The sequence below is a fragment of the Penaeus japonicus genome, unplaced genomic scaffold (assembly GCF_977035675.1).
Source record: "Penaeus japonicus unplaced genomic scaffold, GWHDUDI00000001_assembly GWHDUDI00000013, whole genome shotgun sequence".
Lineage (NCBI taxonomy): Eukaryota > Metazoa > Arthropoda > Malacostraca > Decapoda > Penaeidae > Penaeus > Penaeus japonicus.
The window spans coordinates 37,526,146-37,543,645 of record NW_028234415.1 but is presented as its reverse complement, the minus strand read 5'-3'; the positions used below and the strand labels follow the sequence as shown (position 1 = coordinate 37,543,645).

Genomic DNA, 17,500 nt, shown 5'->3' with positions numbered 1-17,500 from the left:
AGGCTGTATAAACTTATTTAAAAATACTGCGGCCAAAGGGTTAACCCTTTCCCGACGGGTGCACTTTCTACGCGAAGTCCCATATGCCGGGCGATTGCAATATTGCAATGAAATCGTCACAATAGGATGACGCCCCGGAACGGGAGTTTTTCGCTGTGTCACACGGGTGTGACGCACCGTCGTCATTGGGTTAATTTGTTCAGCCTGGGCTGAACAAATACCTGGGCTGGGTATCATGAGATGTGTATATTTTCTATTATTTTCCAGACTTATGGTATTAGATATCTGTTGCAGAGGTTTAGCAAACAAACAAACAATCAAACAAACAAATAGATAAACAAATAAATAAACAAACATAAATTTACACACTCACTCACTCACTGGCTCACACAATCACTTACTCACTCACTCACACAATCTCTCACTCACTCATGCAATCGCTCACTCACTCATGCAATCACTCACTTGTGCACTCACTCACTCTATGTAAAAAAGTCACTCACTCGTGCACTGACTCACTCACTGACTCACTCACTGACTCACTCACTGACTCACTCACTGACTCACTCACTGACTCACTCACTCACTCACTCACTCACTCACTCACACACTCACTCACTCACTCACTCACTCACTCACTCACTCACTCACTCACTCACACACTCACTCACTCACTCACTCACTCACTCACTCACTCACTCACTCACTCACTCACTCACTCACTCACTCACTCACTCACTCACTCACTCACTCACTCAGCTTATAAAGGCTGACATAGTCAACATGTGTTGAATAACTTTACTATTAGAATGTGTAACTGATCCAATCCTAATTTTACACACGGCTGTGGAATCATGTATAAAGTTTGATGATTACATCATTATTCCAAATATCCTGAGGATTTTTTGATTTAGTAAACATATGATTAAAAAAAGAAGAAAAAAAAATATATATATTAATATATATATATATATATATATATATATATATGTATATATATATATATATATATATATATATATATATATATATATATATGTATGTATATTATATATATATATATATATATATTCATATATATGTATATATATATATATATATATATATATATATATATATATATATTTATATATATATATATATATATATATATATATATATATATATATATATATATATGTATGTATATATATATATATATATATATATATATATATATATATATATATATATATATATATATATATATATATATATATACATATACATACATATATATATATATATATATATATATATATATATATATATATATATATATATATATATATATATATATATAATATATATATATATATACATATACATATATATATATATATATATATATATAATATATATATATATATATATATATATATATATATATATATTAATATCTGTATTTATATACACATATACACACATTTATTTATAAATGGAGGGTTTCCACTTTCAGAAGTTTGTTTAAATATAGCTAGACTTAAAGAGAGAGAAGAGTTAAAAGGACATTTTAACAAACACTTCATTAAGTTGCCTTGAGTTCTGGTTGACATTTAACAAAATAATGATCTGTGTTTAAGTTTGAATATTCTGTTTTTGATTGAATCTTCCCTTTTAATAATTCCTTATCACAACCATTGGAAACCATTTTTAGACAATACCTCTCAATATATTTTTACATAGTTTGTATTGTATGAAAATTTTGATTTTAAATTTCTGCATCACCCAGTAAATATACAAGTTTTTTAGAGTAATCTAGATTTCATTGTATAATGTGCAAGGTATATTTACAACTTGTATCATGCCCTCATTATGGACTATGAGAGTAAGAACGAGCTCGAGAGAGGAGAGCAGGGAGAGCAAGATGGAGTGTGAGATAGAGAGGATATGTATTGAGCTCACTATACAAATCAGTTGACCTGACCTGTGTGCAAAACTAACTGAAATAAGGAGGTAGAAGAGGCAACAGGTGAGCAGAGAGAAACTTGCCAAGAATAACTGTGTTATAGAAAAGATTATGTGCAGATTTGAGCAAAAGTAAAGCAAAGTGCATTGGAGAAAAACAAACTTCTATTGTGACCCACCAAGCTTTATGTTATGGATTAAATTGTATTTATTTATTTTAGTATCAGTCAGAATTGAAGAAAATAGGTTTGAACATTATTTCTCACTAATCATTCCTTACTCTACTACTTATCCTGTAGAAATACTTAATTTCTTTATTACCAAGAAGAGTTGTTTCAGTCAGGTAGTTCATCTAAGGAAATGGAACTGAAGACAATCCTGGGCAGAGAGAATTCCCTCAGTGCTAGTTGTTCAACCAAATATGGAGTACGTGAGTTGTGTATCAAGTAGGGTCATGCAATATAAATGTGGGAAGAGTTGTATTTGTATTTGTATTTTTTTTCTGTGTCTGCAGCTTTTTGTGTTCCATGATAGCGAGTATCAAGGAATGTCCTTGTATTGCTAGTTTGTGAGATATGCTTGTTTGAGATTGTGCCCACACTTAATTTAGTCTCAGGTAAAGTCCAACAGGTACTTTGCATAATTGAACACTGAAGGAATTGTCAAACTTCATTACAATCTGACAACACATCAGTTGTGGGAAACAGAATGAGGAACTGACGTCTGTGTATTGAAAATGTAACAGTGTGAAAATTTCTTTGTGATGATTAATTTTTAAGATTTCCTTGTAAGCCATGTTTTTTTGTAAAATGAACTGTTAGCATAGATTGGGAACTGTATGTTGTCCAGTTGATGTGGAATATCACACGCTTTGGTATTGGTGATTGATTAACAGCATTGAATACATTAATCTGTAAAGAGCACACATGAATGGTAATTTGTAAGTACTTCATTATCATTTTAATTTGTTTTAATAGGCAGCAAATTATACAAGAAAAGATGCCGCTCAAGCAGAAGCAGGGAAGAGTCGCAAACTGAAGAAACCTCGCCGTGTCCTGCACTTCTCTGATGGGACTCTTGAAGAGTATAGTACAGAAGATGAGGAGGAGGAAGAGAGCAAGCCTGATTCTCTAGCTGTGTCAGATCCTGTAAATCTTCTAGTTTTTATTTAAGAATATATGATTACTTTGTGATTATAATAGAAATAATAATTCTGTAGAAAAAGGTGATTTTTTAAAGTTAAATTGAAATGGAATCCTAAAAACATAGCTGATACAGTAGATTTTGTATGGTATTTTACAGAAAGCATTAACATGGGGTCCATGGATTTATTACTGGATGCTGTACTCAGGCAGCTCAATGCTCTCGGCCTGTGACTATGTAGGTGAAAGCCTGGCAAATTTCCTGGGCATTACGTCACCTAAGTACCAGTATGAAATTGATGAATACAATCGAGCTATGGAAGAGGTAGTGTACAAATTTCTTTTGTGCTTTTTCTTTGTTGAGAAATGATTTTACAATTGTTTATTGATTATTTTTGCCTAGAAGAAGTAAATTTTGCATAACATGCATTTTTCATGAAATCTGGTTTATAGATTTAATAAATTCCAATTTTAAATATCTGTCATTGAGAAATGAATTTCTGTTGCTGAAATTTACATCTTGAGTCATGTAATTGTATTGTAGTTAGGAAAAATAAGGGTTAGAGATTTTATTAATTATGACATATATTACATACAGGAAGCAAAATTGAAGGAGGAGGAAGAAGCTGAAATGGCTGGTTGGACCACAACTGGAGAACTGTCAACAAATACTGCAAGTGGAGAGACTGTTTCTACAGACCCTACTGCCTTGCAATCACAGTCACCAACATGTACTCAGGGACAGGTAATCCTGGTTAATTTCTAAAGTTGGTTATAGTTGATCAAAAGTGTTGATGTGTGGTATTTAAGAAGCTAGAATTTTTTGCTGGTGAGGGAGTATCAAATTAAAGAGTGTTGAATTTCCTCAAGTTTTTTCTTGTCTTGGTACTTTTTTATTATGATATAACTACTTTTTTAAGGTATTACAGTTTCAAATCATAAAGCTTTTTGCTTTTTCTGTTTGCTTCAACTTCCTACAATTGATGTTGTCTCTCTAAGTGTTTTAAGAGCTAAGCCTCAAATGCTGATAAAATGTCTGTACAACCGAGAAGACCTGTTTCTTTCTTCACATATAGATTATGTCTATTTGTTTTCCCTTGTCTTAGGTCTATTTTTATGTTATACTGTTTATGTTAGAAGATTTGAATGTAGTCTACTGTTCTCATGTTCATGCTATAGTAGTACGGTAGTAAAAAATGTATGAATATGTGAGCTGATCATTTTTGATTTCAGCTACATTATCCTGCAAGCACCTTTTATTGTGTCTATCCCAGTAAACTGTGATTGATTTTGTTTTTTGTTTTCATTGTGTATGGTGGTAAGTGAACATCAGGAAAATTTGGGGAATTTGAATAAAGGTTAATGGTAAGAATGGGAAACTCGCCAAACTTTAACCCTTTTTGATAGTTTATTTTTCTTTTTAGATATAGTTATTAAGAAAAAGTAATTTTTTTTAAGGTATTCTTTTGCAGGAGAGAAAAAATGAGTCCATCTTGAATCTTCCATGTAACAACTTGTTTATGTAAGACATGTCTTGAAAATAAGGATATATTGTTTTTTTTCACATTTATTATGAAAGAAGTAGTTAACCCGTTAATGATGGGGCTATTTTGGCTCTAAATGGTCGAAATGCCGGGATATTACTAATGCATAAGCCTAACGCCTCGGGATTCTCGGCTAGTGCGGCCGAGTGCTGTATGCCCGACCACCTGGCGTGCCGGGCTTGACTAAATATCTCATCCCCGGAGTTTAATCCAAAAACCACTAGACGTGATATCTTGTCACCTGTCGTTAAAGGGTTAACAATGTTTCTGTGCAGTTTCTGGATTAATTTAGGTCATAGATAAGGAAGAAGCTGCCATAAGAGTAGAAAAGTGTGGTAAATATTACTCTGTTCAGAGAAAAACAGGAGCATATTTTTCTTTATGATACATGGAAGTTTTTATTTTTATATTACTAACAATTTAGAAAGAAGTCAGATGATTCACAGAATATTACCAACCTGAAGTTGAGTATGTGGTTGATTTGTTATTTTTATTACAATTATGATAATGAAAAGCAAAATGGTAATAATTATATGATAATGGTAATGATATTGATATAGATATTGATGTTAAAGATAATAATGATTAAACTAGTGAACGTAATAATAAAAAGATTAGTAATAAAAATAATGATAGAGTATGAAACTGATAATAAAAAAGATGATATAAGTGATGATAATAAAGTTAATGATAATAATGATAAAAGTGAAAATTATGTAATGCTAATAATATTAATGATAATGGCAATAGTAGTGGTAATGATATTAAGAGTATTAACCCAATGACGACGGTGCGTCACACTCGTGTGACACAGCCAAACTCCTGATGCCGGAGTGTCATGCCAGTGTGACGATTACAATGCAATATTGCAATCGGGGTCTTCGCGTAGCGAGTGCCTTGTCGGGAAAGGGTTAATAGGGATGCAAATAGGAATAGCAATATTATTGATAACAGTGATAACAACAATGATATAAATATTAATGATAATGATTATGAAAGTAAGAATTGTATGATCATGATGGAGATAAAGATAATGATGATAATGATAATGATAATGATTTTAATAGTGGTAATGATTTTGATCATGAGAATAATGTTTATAATGATAATGATTGTAATCATAATGATTTTCATGATGATAATGATTTTGATAAAGATAATGATTTTAATGATAATGAAAATGATAATGATGGCCATTATCATTTTGCCATTGTCATACTCATTGTTGTAATAATGATAATAATAATAATGATGAAAATAATAATGATGATGAAAATAATAATGATGATGAAAATAATAATGATAATGATAAATTATTTTTATAGTTATTACCAATTTGATTTTATTGTTATTAATTTAATTGATAATATTGTTACTATTGTTATGATGATGATGGTGATGATGATGATTGATAGAAGTAATAATAGAAGTAGTAATAGAAGTAGTAGTAATAGAAGTAGTAGTAATAGAAGTATTGGTATTATTTATTAAAAAAAAAAAAAAAAAAAAAAAAAAAATCATATATCCTTAAATGCAGGTTGGCCTCTCATTCTGAACTATTGTTGCTGTCCATATTACCTTCCAAACATTTTCTTATACAGGTCCACAATCCCTTATCTGAAACCTTTGGGTCCAAGTGTGTTTTGACCCCATGATCAAACATTAACACTGCAGCAAAAACATATGAACATTCACACTAAGTGGGATGAGTAAAGGCTAATGTTATCGGTAGCTCTCTTTGACATTTGCACAGTGAGACTACCTGATAACGATGGAGTGGTTGTAACTCCAATCGGTCTAAACATCAGGGTATTTCAAATGTACAGGCCAAATGCCTCGGGCTATTTGCCTGCTCTGGCTGTAGCTGATCACTGTTCGGAATGTTATCAGGCCAGTATGAAAAGCCATGATGGGATATCATGTCACCTGGTGTTAATGGTAACACAGAATAAAAAGCAAAATATCAGCGAACAGCAGACACACATGTAAACATTACAAGTGCTGAGACACAACTGATGCCTGCCACATGGCAAGTGGGTGTAGAGTTAGAGTAGCTGTATGTGCACCAAACAAGCCTGTTATATAGAGATGACTGACACTCCACGCTCCATGACAAGACTTTTCAGAACTTTTCAATTTTCAGAATTTCAAATGAAGGAATATGGACCTGTAATCCTCCATGAAATTTTTTTTCAGAGAAATATTTTTACTCCTTTAAATTGCGCATTGGAGAGGAACGTAGAAAACCAAAATGTGCAGGTATTAGGTTTGTAACAGGGTTGATGATAATAAAAATGGTATTAAATAATGTTAATGAAGATGATGAAAATGATGATGATAATTATATTAGTGATAATGATAATATGATTTTTAATACTAATATTATATTAACCCATTGCAAACAGGGATAGATTCGCTTGCCCAGTCTCCAGGATAGGTTTTATTTTAGAGTGAAGCAGCTTGAAGCAACATAATTTGAATCTCAGTGTAAATCTCAATGTAAAACTAGAGCCGTTTTTGTGTTTTATTTTTTGCGTGTTTTGCTGAGTTTAGAGACATATGTGCCATATGACAGGCTCTATCAATGCTGCAGTTGACTAAAATTGTAGTATATGATCCATATTAGCTCATTATTTTCTTTATACTTAATGTGATAGAAGTATTGCTGTTTTATGGGAGGACAAAAAGCAACTTTATTTTTTCGTATTTTTGTGCTGTCATGAACGAGTAAGAAACATATAACCACCTACAATGAAGATAACATGAAGTAGGGAAGAGGAAGGAAACCTGTGCTTGTGACTGTGAGTGCCACAGTGAAAGGAATCCATATTGGCACAGCTCATTTTAGACACTGGATATGGATTGAGTCACCTTTCTCTTTTCATTCTACCTGCACATCCTTCATCAGCAGTACTTTAGAGCAAGAGGTCGTCAACTTGCTGTCTGCCATCGCTCTATAAAGATAGTGCTACTGGTGCTAGGAGAAAGGTTTTGGACGTTAAGTTAACTTAATATTACGGTAATTGCAGTAATTATGACTCCAATTGCCATCATCACTCACTCCTTTGTCATAGAACAATAAAATAGCACTGTGATCCAAAATCCGTGAACATCATTTATGTCATGACACCCGTTGTCAGGCCAAAGCTCCTACATCATGTATGTCATGACACCCGTCTGCAATGGGTTAATGATAGTCCTTATTACTATTACTACTATTACTGATATCATTATTATCACAAGTACAATTATCCTTCAAAATTAGCTTCCATGAGATTATTGAGTGAAGTGTCAAAATATGATATATATATTTCTTTTTATTACGTGAAAAGCCTAGTTGTTTGGAAAGCCAACAAATTGAGTGATTTTAAAGATTAGATTTCATTGTTGTCTCCCATACAGACAGGACTATTAAGAACACAAATTTCCTAGAATGTCTATATTCTTTTGAATAGTTACCAAGATATTTATTATAGATAGTGTATTTGTTAGAGATGATTTTTAATTAATTGTACTTTGCATGAAATTAAGGTCATACTATTTTATTTCCTAAGATATAGAAATAAATTTAGTTCATAATTTATTATTAAAGAATGCATCTTTTCAGTTATGGAGATGTGTTTAGTGATACCTAAGTACAGTGCTGGATTTTAGGGACAAGTGATCAGCGCAAATCATGGCATCTGATCAAGCAAAGGCTTATGTTTCTCAGCTGTTGTCATCTGACCATAACCTGCTTGTTAGCTTGAGTGTGAAATGAAATGAAAAGACTGAAATGCTGAATTAAGGGGAAATGGACATAGTGCAGTGATTTGCAAGAGGACTGTTTCATGGAAGTGTGCTATATTTAGCCAAATGCCAAATTTGGCACACCACTTCACCATAATGGGGTCATTGATACACATGCCTAAAACAAAGCACAATACAACAATCAACATTTTAATTGAATAATGTGAAGAGAAAGGTCTCCAACTTCCATAATTGATATATAGGATGAATTCAATATGAAGTTATATTTAGTTTTTTTTCCAGCCTCATGATGTTCCATGCAACCTAACTTATTTTAGGTTTGTAAAGAAGTTTTGGACTGGAGGAAACTGAGATTTATAAGTTGATAATGATGTCCAGTTCATAATGATCTGGTATGTCATTCTCTTATCAAAAATGTGCACTTTGAGAATAACAGAAGACTGAAAATTGATTATATCATATCTCTTACAGTCTTAGTTTACAGTATCTTTTTTAGTACGTCTTTATATATTCATCTATGGTAGCATAGATAATCTTGATTGATTGTTTAAGGGGAGAATATTGCGGTGAAGAAATATGAATAAATTGAAAACGAGGAATTAAGTTTTGTCTTCTGATGACACCCTAATACATAAAGGCATTTAGTGGCCTTAATTTTTTTGTTTTACATAATTTGAAACGCCTGTAGCAAAGGGATTCAAAGGACCACTGCGAGTGTGTGGCTTGTGTGTTCTGCAAGATATTTTCCTGGGTGTCAAAACTATGTTTTAACCCATTCACGCCGGGGCCATTCCGGCTTTGCACGGTCGCTATACCGAGGTTTTCGAACGCATCATCTGAACGCTTCGAGATTCTCGGGCGCACGGGCCGCGAGCCTGGGCTGCCCGCTCGCTCCGACCGCCCGCCGCCCCGGCCAGCCAGATCGGCGGCGGCCGCGACTGAAACCCCGAAACGTAACGAAAAACACGTAACGTGGGGGAATGGGCGTGATGAATGGGTTAAATAAATAGATAATGTAAAGTAATCACTGATATGTTTTCTAGTGAATCTGGCATCATGGCTGGGCCACTTCATTGTCTGTAAGAGCGTAGGAAGAGCATGTTGGCGACACTCATTAGTGCAGTGATAGAGCCTGATAGGAAAGTATTTATGTAATGCTGAGAAAGGATTACAGTTTCCACAAAGACCAAGAAAAGGAAAATGAAGAAATATGATAACAGCACCACTCAAGATCAAACATCTGGAGAGTTTTGATCTAATTGTTAGACAAGAAGGGAAGTTGTGTGTCCTGACACCCCCTACTTTGAGCAGCTAATATCTTTAATTAGGGGGGGCCAGGTGTCAAATAATAGTCTACATGAACATATTAATGATTGCTGAACCCACATCATCCATAGTAAAGCAGCTTTTATATTTTCATTATAACTTCACAGGGGATTACTTTTTTCTTAAAAAGAATGATTACAGGTTAAACGAGAACAAGGATAAAAAAAGTGATTACATAGGTTTGTTATGATAGTAAAAAGGCATCTAGCATGCATGTAGGAAAGATATTGGTAAATAAACAGATATGTAGATACAAGTCAAAATTTTCAAAGGAGAAGAAAGAAAATAGAAAATAATTTTTTTCATCTGATGAAATCAAATTTTTTATGTGATAATTGTATTAGTGTTATACATAATATATAATGATAAAGGCAGAAACAAATAATAAGGCCATGGCATTATTCTTCCCTTTACCAGAACTCTGTAATGCTGTGGTAGCAGGGCAATATTGTGGACAGACGTTCAGTCCCACACTGTCTGTGGATAGTAACTCCGGTCATTTCTTTGCACAGAGGGGGTAATTAAGAGCCACAATTGACTTGACAGTCTCAAGAGCCTGTCACCACACCTTAAATTATTATTACTGTTATTGATATTATTATGAATCTGCAGGTCTGTAGGTGTTTTATTGGTTTGAATAGTAATTATAGGTTCTGAGGATGACTTCCAGTACATGTAATATCTATATTGTTAGCTAAGTGTACTCTTTCTCCATGTTTCAGCCTGATATCCGGCTACCTTATAAGAGAAGTAGTGATATAGCCGAAGTATCATCTAGCCCATCCTCTTCATCTTCTTCATATAACTCCCCTTCCTCTTCCTCTACCTCTTCTCCCTCATTTGCAGCTAATGAAGTGAAGTATTGGATGTCTAAAGTCCATACAAAGGAAGTGACTGAAATGTCGACATGGGTTTAGGTTGAGCGATAATTGTTGGCACAGATATGTTGTCTTGATTTGGTTTTGTATATGAAGTCTTAATGGAAGTTACTGTTAATCTATATTTTAAGCTGAGATTCTCACAAGACAATTTTCATTATTTCCAGGGAAACATGGATGCTTTTTGAAATATGTTTTCAAATCTTCAAGTCTATACCTGTTAGCTCATTATAAAAGAAGTCCCTTGTTATTAATATGCTGTCTTCATTTGATGTGTTTTGGGTAAAATATCATTACTATAATAAGAGAAAATACAGATATACCATAGCTTTAAGTATTTGTTCTGGATGTAGCATATGAGCATCAGACACACACACACACACACACACACACACACACACACACACACACACACACACACACACACACACACACACACACACACACACACACACACACACACACACACACACACACACACACACATATGCACACACACATATGCACACACACATATGCACACACACACATATGCACACACACACACACATATGCACACACACACATATGCACACACACACATATGCACACACACACACATATGCACACACACATATGCACACACACATATGCACACACACACATATGCACACACACACATATGCACACACACATATGCACACACACATATGCACACACACACATATGCACACACACATATGCACACACACATATGCACACACATATGCACACACACACATATGCACACACACACATATGCACACACACACATATGCACACACACATATGCACACACACATATGCACACACACACACACACACACACACACACACACACACACACACACACACACACACACACACACACACACACACACACACACACACACACACACACACACACACACATATGCACACATATGCACACACACACATATGCACACACACACATATGCACACACATATGCACACACACACACACACACACACACACACACACACACACACACACACACACACACACACACACACACACACACACACACACACACACACACACACACACACATGCACACACACACACATATGCACACACACACACATATGCACACACACACACACACACACACACACACACACACACACACACACACACACACACACACACATACGCACACACACATATGCACACACACACATGCACACACACACACACATGCACACACACACATATGCACACACACATATGCACGCACACTTATGCACACGCACACATGCACACGCACACATATGCACACGCACACATATGCACACGCACACATATGCACACACATATGCACACACACATGCACACACACATATGCACACACACATATGCACACACACACACACATGCACACACACACATATGCACACACACATATGCACACACATATGCACACACACATATGCACACACACATATGCACACACACATATGCACACACACATATGCACACACACATATGCACACACACATATGCACACACACACACACACACACACACACACACATGCACACACACACACACACACACACACACACACACACACACACACACACACACACACACACACACACACACACACACACACACACACACACACACACACACACACACACACACACACACACACACACACACACACACACACACGATGACTTGAGTTTGTCTTTTGGTGTTTTTTGTTGGTTAATGAAGGTAGTCTTAGTAGATGTGTAATCATGAAAGTTTTTGTATTTTTTTTTTATCATTGTATGTTATGATTACTAATAAGTATACTGTATAAAGAAACACTGAAAGATACCTTGTTAGATGACACACAAAGTAGTAAAACATGTTGCCTTCTCTTTGAGCTTGTAGGAAAGCTGTCTGATGTTCCTTTGCCAGTAGAAAGGTTTGATGTTTGCTAAGAATTTTTGAATAGTTTGGAATTTAAATGCTATAAAGTATTGTGTGTTAGTCTTTTCATTCCTAGCACTTTGGCAGCCATATCCTCACAAGCTCAGTTGAAATAAGTTGTAATAGAGGTTAGAAATATACATGTAATTTTGTGATGAAAACACAAAGTTATGAAAAGCAGTGTTCTCTATGATAATGAATTCAATATAAGTGGAGGTAACTCAGTATACAAATAGGGAGAACATTTGTTTACTTTACTTAACCCATTAACAATTTTTGGCTCTGCCTAGACATTATGCTGAGGTATTTCGAAATGTGCAGGCCAAATGCCATGGACTATTTGTCCGTTGAGGTGGTGGCTAGATGCTCCACGCCTGATCATGTCGTGATATTGCGTCCCTAGGGGTAAGACCAACTGGGCCATGACGTGACATCATGTCATCCATCGTTAAGGGGTTAATCCCTTGAATACAATGATACCCCATTGGGCATCATGGTGATAAGTGACTTCATGCTGTAATCCAGAACACTAGCTTGGAAAGGTTGATGGTCCTGGAAGATTTCTGGTAATATTTTCCTAATATTGTATTCTCCTTTATAGATGTTGGACCACAGAAACCTCTAGATTTGTTGGGAATCCTAAGGTCCTATTTTGGAGGATCTTGTAGTCAAGGGGTTAATTAAATAGTTCTCTCTCTCATTTGAAGTTTTCATTTTGCATTTTTTTAGAACTGAGAATATGTATGAATGCAGTTGAAAGGTAATGCAGTGAAAACTTAATGGTCTCACTAGTAATAAGTAGTGTGGTTGAAAGTGATGGCTTATTTTGGCTGGTTGAGGGTCAGACTCACTGTGACTCCCAAAATCAAGGTCCTACATCTCTTCATAATAAGATTGAACTCTTTAACCTCTATTGGATGCACATACGAGATTTAGTCATACTCGGGTTACAACCTGCAGTACCAATATTCGACTGGAAACCAGAATCTGATTTAATGTGGAGATTCCAATAATACAGTGTTTTTTGTGTGGATGGAAATGTTTCTGTGTCAGATTGTAAGACAGAGCATCCTTTAGGGGTTAACAATCACATGCCCATTGGGGATAGGTTATGTTTGCCAAAGTAATTTGATTATATATGTATTACAGTCATATTATATGATTAAAAGGGAAATTGTGGCATTCCCTGTGAAAGTGAGGTAAGCAAGATGGTGGTCAATTTTGAAATTTCAGTTGCTTTATATCTGTTAACTACTAGTGCTGATAATAGTTTACAGAGTAAGTTTGAAGACCTATAACATTAAGATTTTTTCATACCATTGCCAAGATATTGTTGCAAAAACAGTGATGGCATTGGACTGTGTGATTGTTAGGCAGATTCGCTAATAGTATTGGCAGATCATTCAGTTTACAATCAGCAGGCAGAAAATACCAACCTTTTTTCTGGTCCATGCAATGTTATTCTCCCTCTTCTATATATAGGTGATTTAAGGCAAAGACATCTGTGAAAAAATATGACCATCCAAACCCTGTCACTTTTTTCCCCTTTTCTTTTGCTTGTTATGTCACTTGCCTCATTTTGTTTCTAGTTTTGATTCAAGGCATCATAAATAATGATTCCCAACTTAAAATATCTTTCATTTATAATTGCAGGAGGGACTGGTCATAGGCAATACTCACCAGGCATAAGCAGTGTTATTGTTGCCACCTACACATTAGTATTAGGGCTTTTTTTGTTGATTATTGTCTCAGATGTTTGCCTTCATCTTGGTGAGATCAAACATAAGGATTGTTGGAGTATATGATACTCTGGTAATCATCACAAAGCCAAATGATAGGGATATTGATATATAAATCATTGATATATATCTTACTTATACAATAGAGGTCTTTCACAAAAAGCCCATCAAAAGTGTTAAAATGTCTGTTAATTTTGCAATATTGTAGGCCAGATAAATATTTACTGAGAATAGTATTGGTTAACTCATTTGGCTTTGTAATCACAAAATCCTCTAATCTACCTTATTGTAGACCTAGCAATTGACTCCTTGGTGCTACGTGTAAAAACAAAAGATAATTCATTAAACCCACTCCCAGTTCTGCATGGTTAATGTTTAATGAATAGAGGAAAACTCAACTAAGCAAAAATGATGCTAGCTTTTGAAAGCAATATTTCCACTATGGTATATAGAAAATATACCGCTTCAGTGTACACTGTAAAGGATAATTTTTTTTCCCCTCTGAAATGTGGGGTCATATTTCTCATATGCATGTTCAAGATTTGTGGCCATAGCAAATACAGTACTTTGATGTGATGTCTAAGAAATACATAACTAATACATGAGAATATTTTTAGAATGATAGACTGCCATAAGATTAGACTAAATTGCACCATTGTGTCTCTGTGATTAAAGGTTCTTTTTGATGTTCTCGATCATTCAATGCCAAATGCCAGTCTGACTGTTCAGTTTGGTGGCACTTAATCATTTAAACAAAGATTTCAGTATTTGTGTAATTCTTAACCCATTCATGCCTGGGCTTATGTTTGCATAATTCATTTACATTATTTTCACAAGTGAATAAAAATGTGTCCATATAGATGGAACTCCTATGATTATATACATATGTAACAATGTAAAAAGTATGTTTTGAGGGAGATATGACGTGATAGGATGTCACCTGATGGGAGTGAAATATTTGCATGATGTGATGTCACATCACCAGGTGTAAATGGGTAAAGTATCATGTCCTACAAATCAAATTTGCATATGAGAAAAATTATCCCAGACCTCAGAGATAACAAGTATCTCCCTATAATGCAAACTAATTATACATACTGTGTATCATCAAAGAAGTATTGACTGTAGCTGCCAAGTAATAATTTTCGCACAATTAATTTCATTTCCATTCTCTAGAGGTGCTTCGACTTTATGTGACAGATGTTGCTGTTTTTTTGTTTTTTTTTCACTGGAAATTCAGTTGTTGTGATTTATGTAAATCTTTGATAATGACTTCTTTCTTAAAAGATGATAGTTAGGAAGATCTCAGTCACGTTTAACCCATTCATGCCGGGGTGATTCCGGCTCTGAATGGTCACAATGCCGGGGTTTTCGAACGCATAAGCCTAATGCCTCGGAATTCTCGGGCGCACTAGCCTTTATTTGATGCTAAAACCACGAAACGTGTCAGCTCGTCATCCACGCGAATGGGTTAACAGCCTTAACGATTTGTTTTTTTGTCATGTAGATGAACTGAAATAGTTCTCGTAAAAACTGTATATGGCAATGCCAGTCTTGGTTATATTTGTTATAAAGGTGCCTGTATGATATCATTGAATCATAATTCCTCATGAATTTTAAGAAATAATATTTGTCCACATAGTTAACAATTGATGTGAATATCCATATCTGAAGATTGATATATACAATAAATATTGAAACCATGTAAATAGAAAGTCATACATTTTCATATCTACATGATTATAGAAAGTTATTAGAACATCTGAGGATGAATTAGTATATCCACTTTTAATCTGAAATAGAAAGAAAATCCAATGGAACATATTTTTGTTGTTGGACTAAGCATAAAGAATATAGAAAAAATATTATGAAATGATGTAAAATTAAGTTCCTTTGCTGTTAATGGTGCTGTTGTTTTCTTGAAGAGTTGTGTTGTATACTGTATGATTATTACATTATTTTATTTTTTAATTTGATAGGGCATTACGTCGGTCAGCTTTTTTAGGATCATGTTTACTGTGATTAATTTAATGGTGCATATCATTGTTAAAGATGTTTATTTTGACATGGAATGTCACATTTTCTGTTTTGCTAGAATTGAACTACCATATTGAATGTGTGCTGTGGCTGAAGCAAACTCATGGAAGCAAGTGTACATAAGTATTGGCTCTGGTAATTATTATTCATTGTTTTATATTGACAAGAAAATAAGGTGCCCATGTTAGGTATACTTTAGATGCATCATAACTTTTAATGAGTGGTAATGTAAAGATGGTTTTATTTTCTTGTTGTCAAGTGTATAAAAGAACTGAATGTGATGCATGAAATAGATTTTAACATATAATCTTTCTGTATGTAGTATAGTTATAGATTGATGGTATGATATAAAGAGTAAAGATAATGCAAAAAGCTTTTGCCCATATATTTATAGATAATTTTATACACATTTGTATAGCAGTGTTATTTTATATGCAAGATAGATAGGATATCATGTCATAAGCTATACAGACTTCAGACACATTCACCATTTACTAATATTTTTGTGAAATATTTTTCCTTGGTATGGTGCTCAATATATAAAGTATGTACCTCATATATAGCATTTTCATATATACAAGCTTTTGAATTTTGCAGCCAGATGATATTGTTTAGTATTTATTCAACAAGGACTTACATTGTAACTGCTTTATATTCATTGCTATGTAAATGCTTCCATAGAAAGTAAATAAATGTCAGTAGGCTCCAAGATGCACTTACATCAATCCTTAATATGCTTATGATCTTTTTTTGAGAAACTCCTAATACAATGAAGGTACTTAAATTAGGACACAAGTTTGGGAAGAGAAAAGAAAGGAATGTGAAGATAAAGAAGACTTTGTAACAAATAGGAATATCAAGAGCCATCATTGATTGGAGAATTTAAGCTCTACCTCTGAGTATAGAAAAGGATATTTGAAATTGGGATTTATTACAAGCTAACATATAATTGTGGTCCTTATATATTGTGCAAATGTTCTGATATCTACTTTGCACACATGGTGGATGATGAGGTTAGTTTATATATTGCCCATTTTTCTTTATTTCACTATATCTTGAAAAAAATGTTTGACTCTACATTCACAAAGAAAGGTTAAGGTCTTGCTAATTGCTAATTGGAATGATTTTTCTTCTGTGCATTTTCATGATATGCAAGTTCTAAGGAGTCACATAT

At 34.3% G+C, this 17,500-nt stretch overlaps 1 protein-coding gene across 5 annotated transcripts in view; it reads left to right on the top strand.

Annotated features, from left to right (window-relative positions):
- Positions 1-17,500, top strand: part of LOC122267105 (uncharacterized) — a 21,675-nt gene that overhangs the window by 1,525 nt on the left and 2,650 nt on the right. Inside the window, exons 2-6 of one of the 5 annotated variants that reach the window (XM_043037093.2) lie at positions 2,287-2,373; positions 2,925-3,095; positions 3,250-3,414; positions 3,688-3,834; positions 10,432-11,073. In XM_043037093.2, coding sequence (XP_042893027.2) covers positions 2,287-2,373; positions 2,925-3,095; positions 3,250-3,414; positions 3,688-3,834; positions 10,432-10,626 — 765 coding nt within the window. In that variant the 3' untranslated portion in view covers positions 10,627-11,073. Of the gene's footprint in view, positions 1-2,286; positions 2,374-2,924; positions 3,096-3,249; positions 3,415-3,687; positions 3,835-8,240; positions 9,145-10,431; positions 11,074-17,500 lie in introns of those variants that run through there. The other 4 variants (XM_043037114.2, XM_043037100.2, XM_043037107.2 and 1 more) reach the window with 4 other exon arrangements.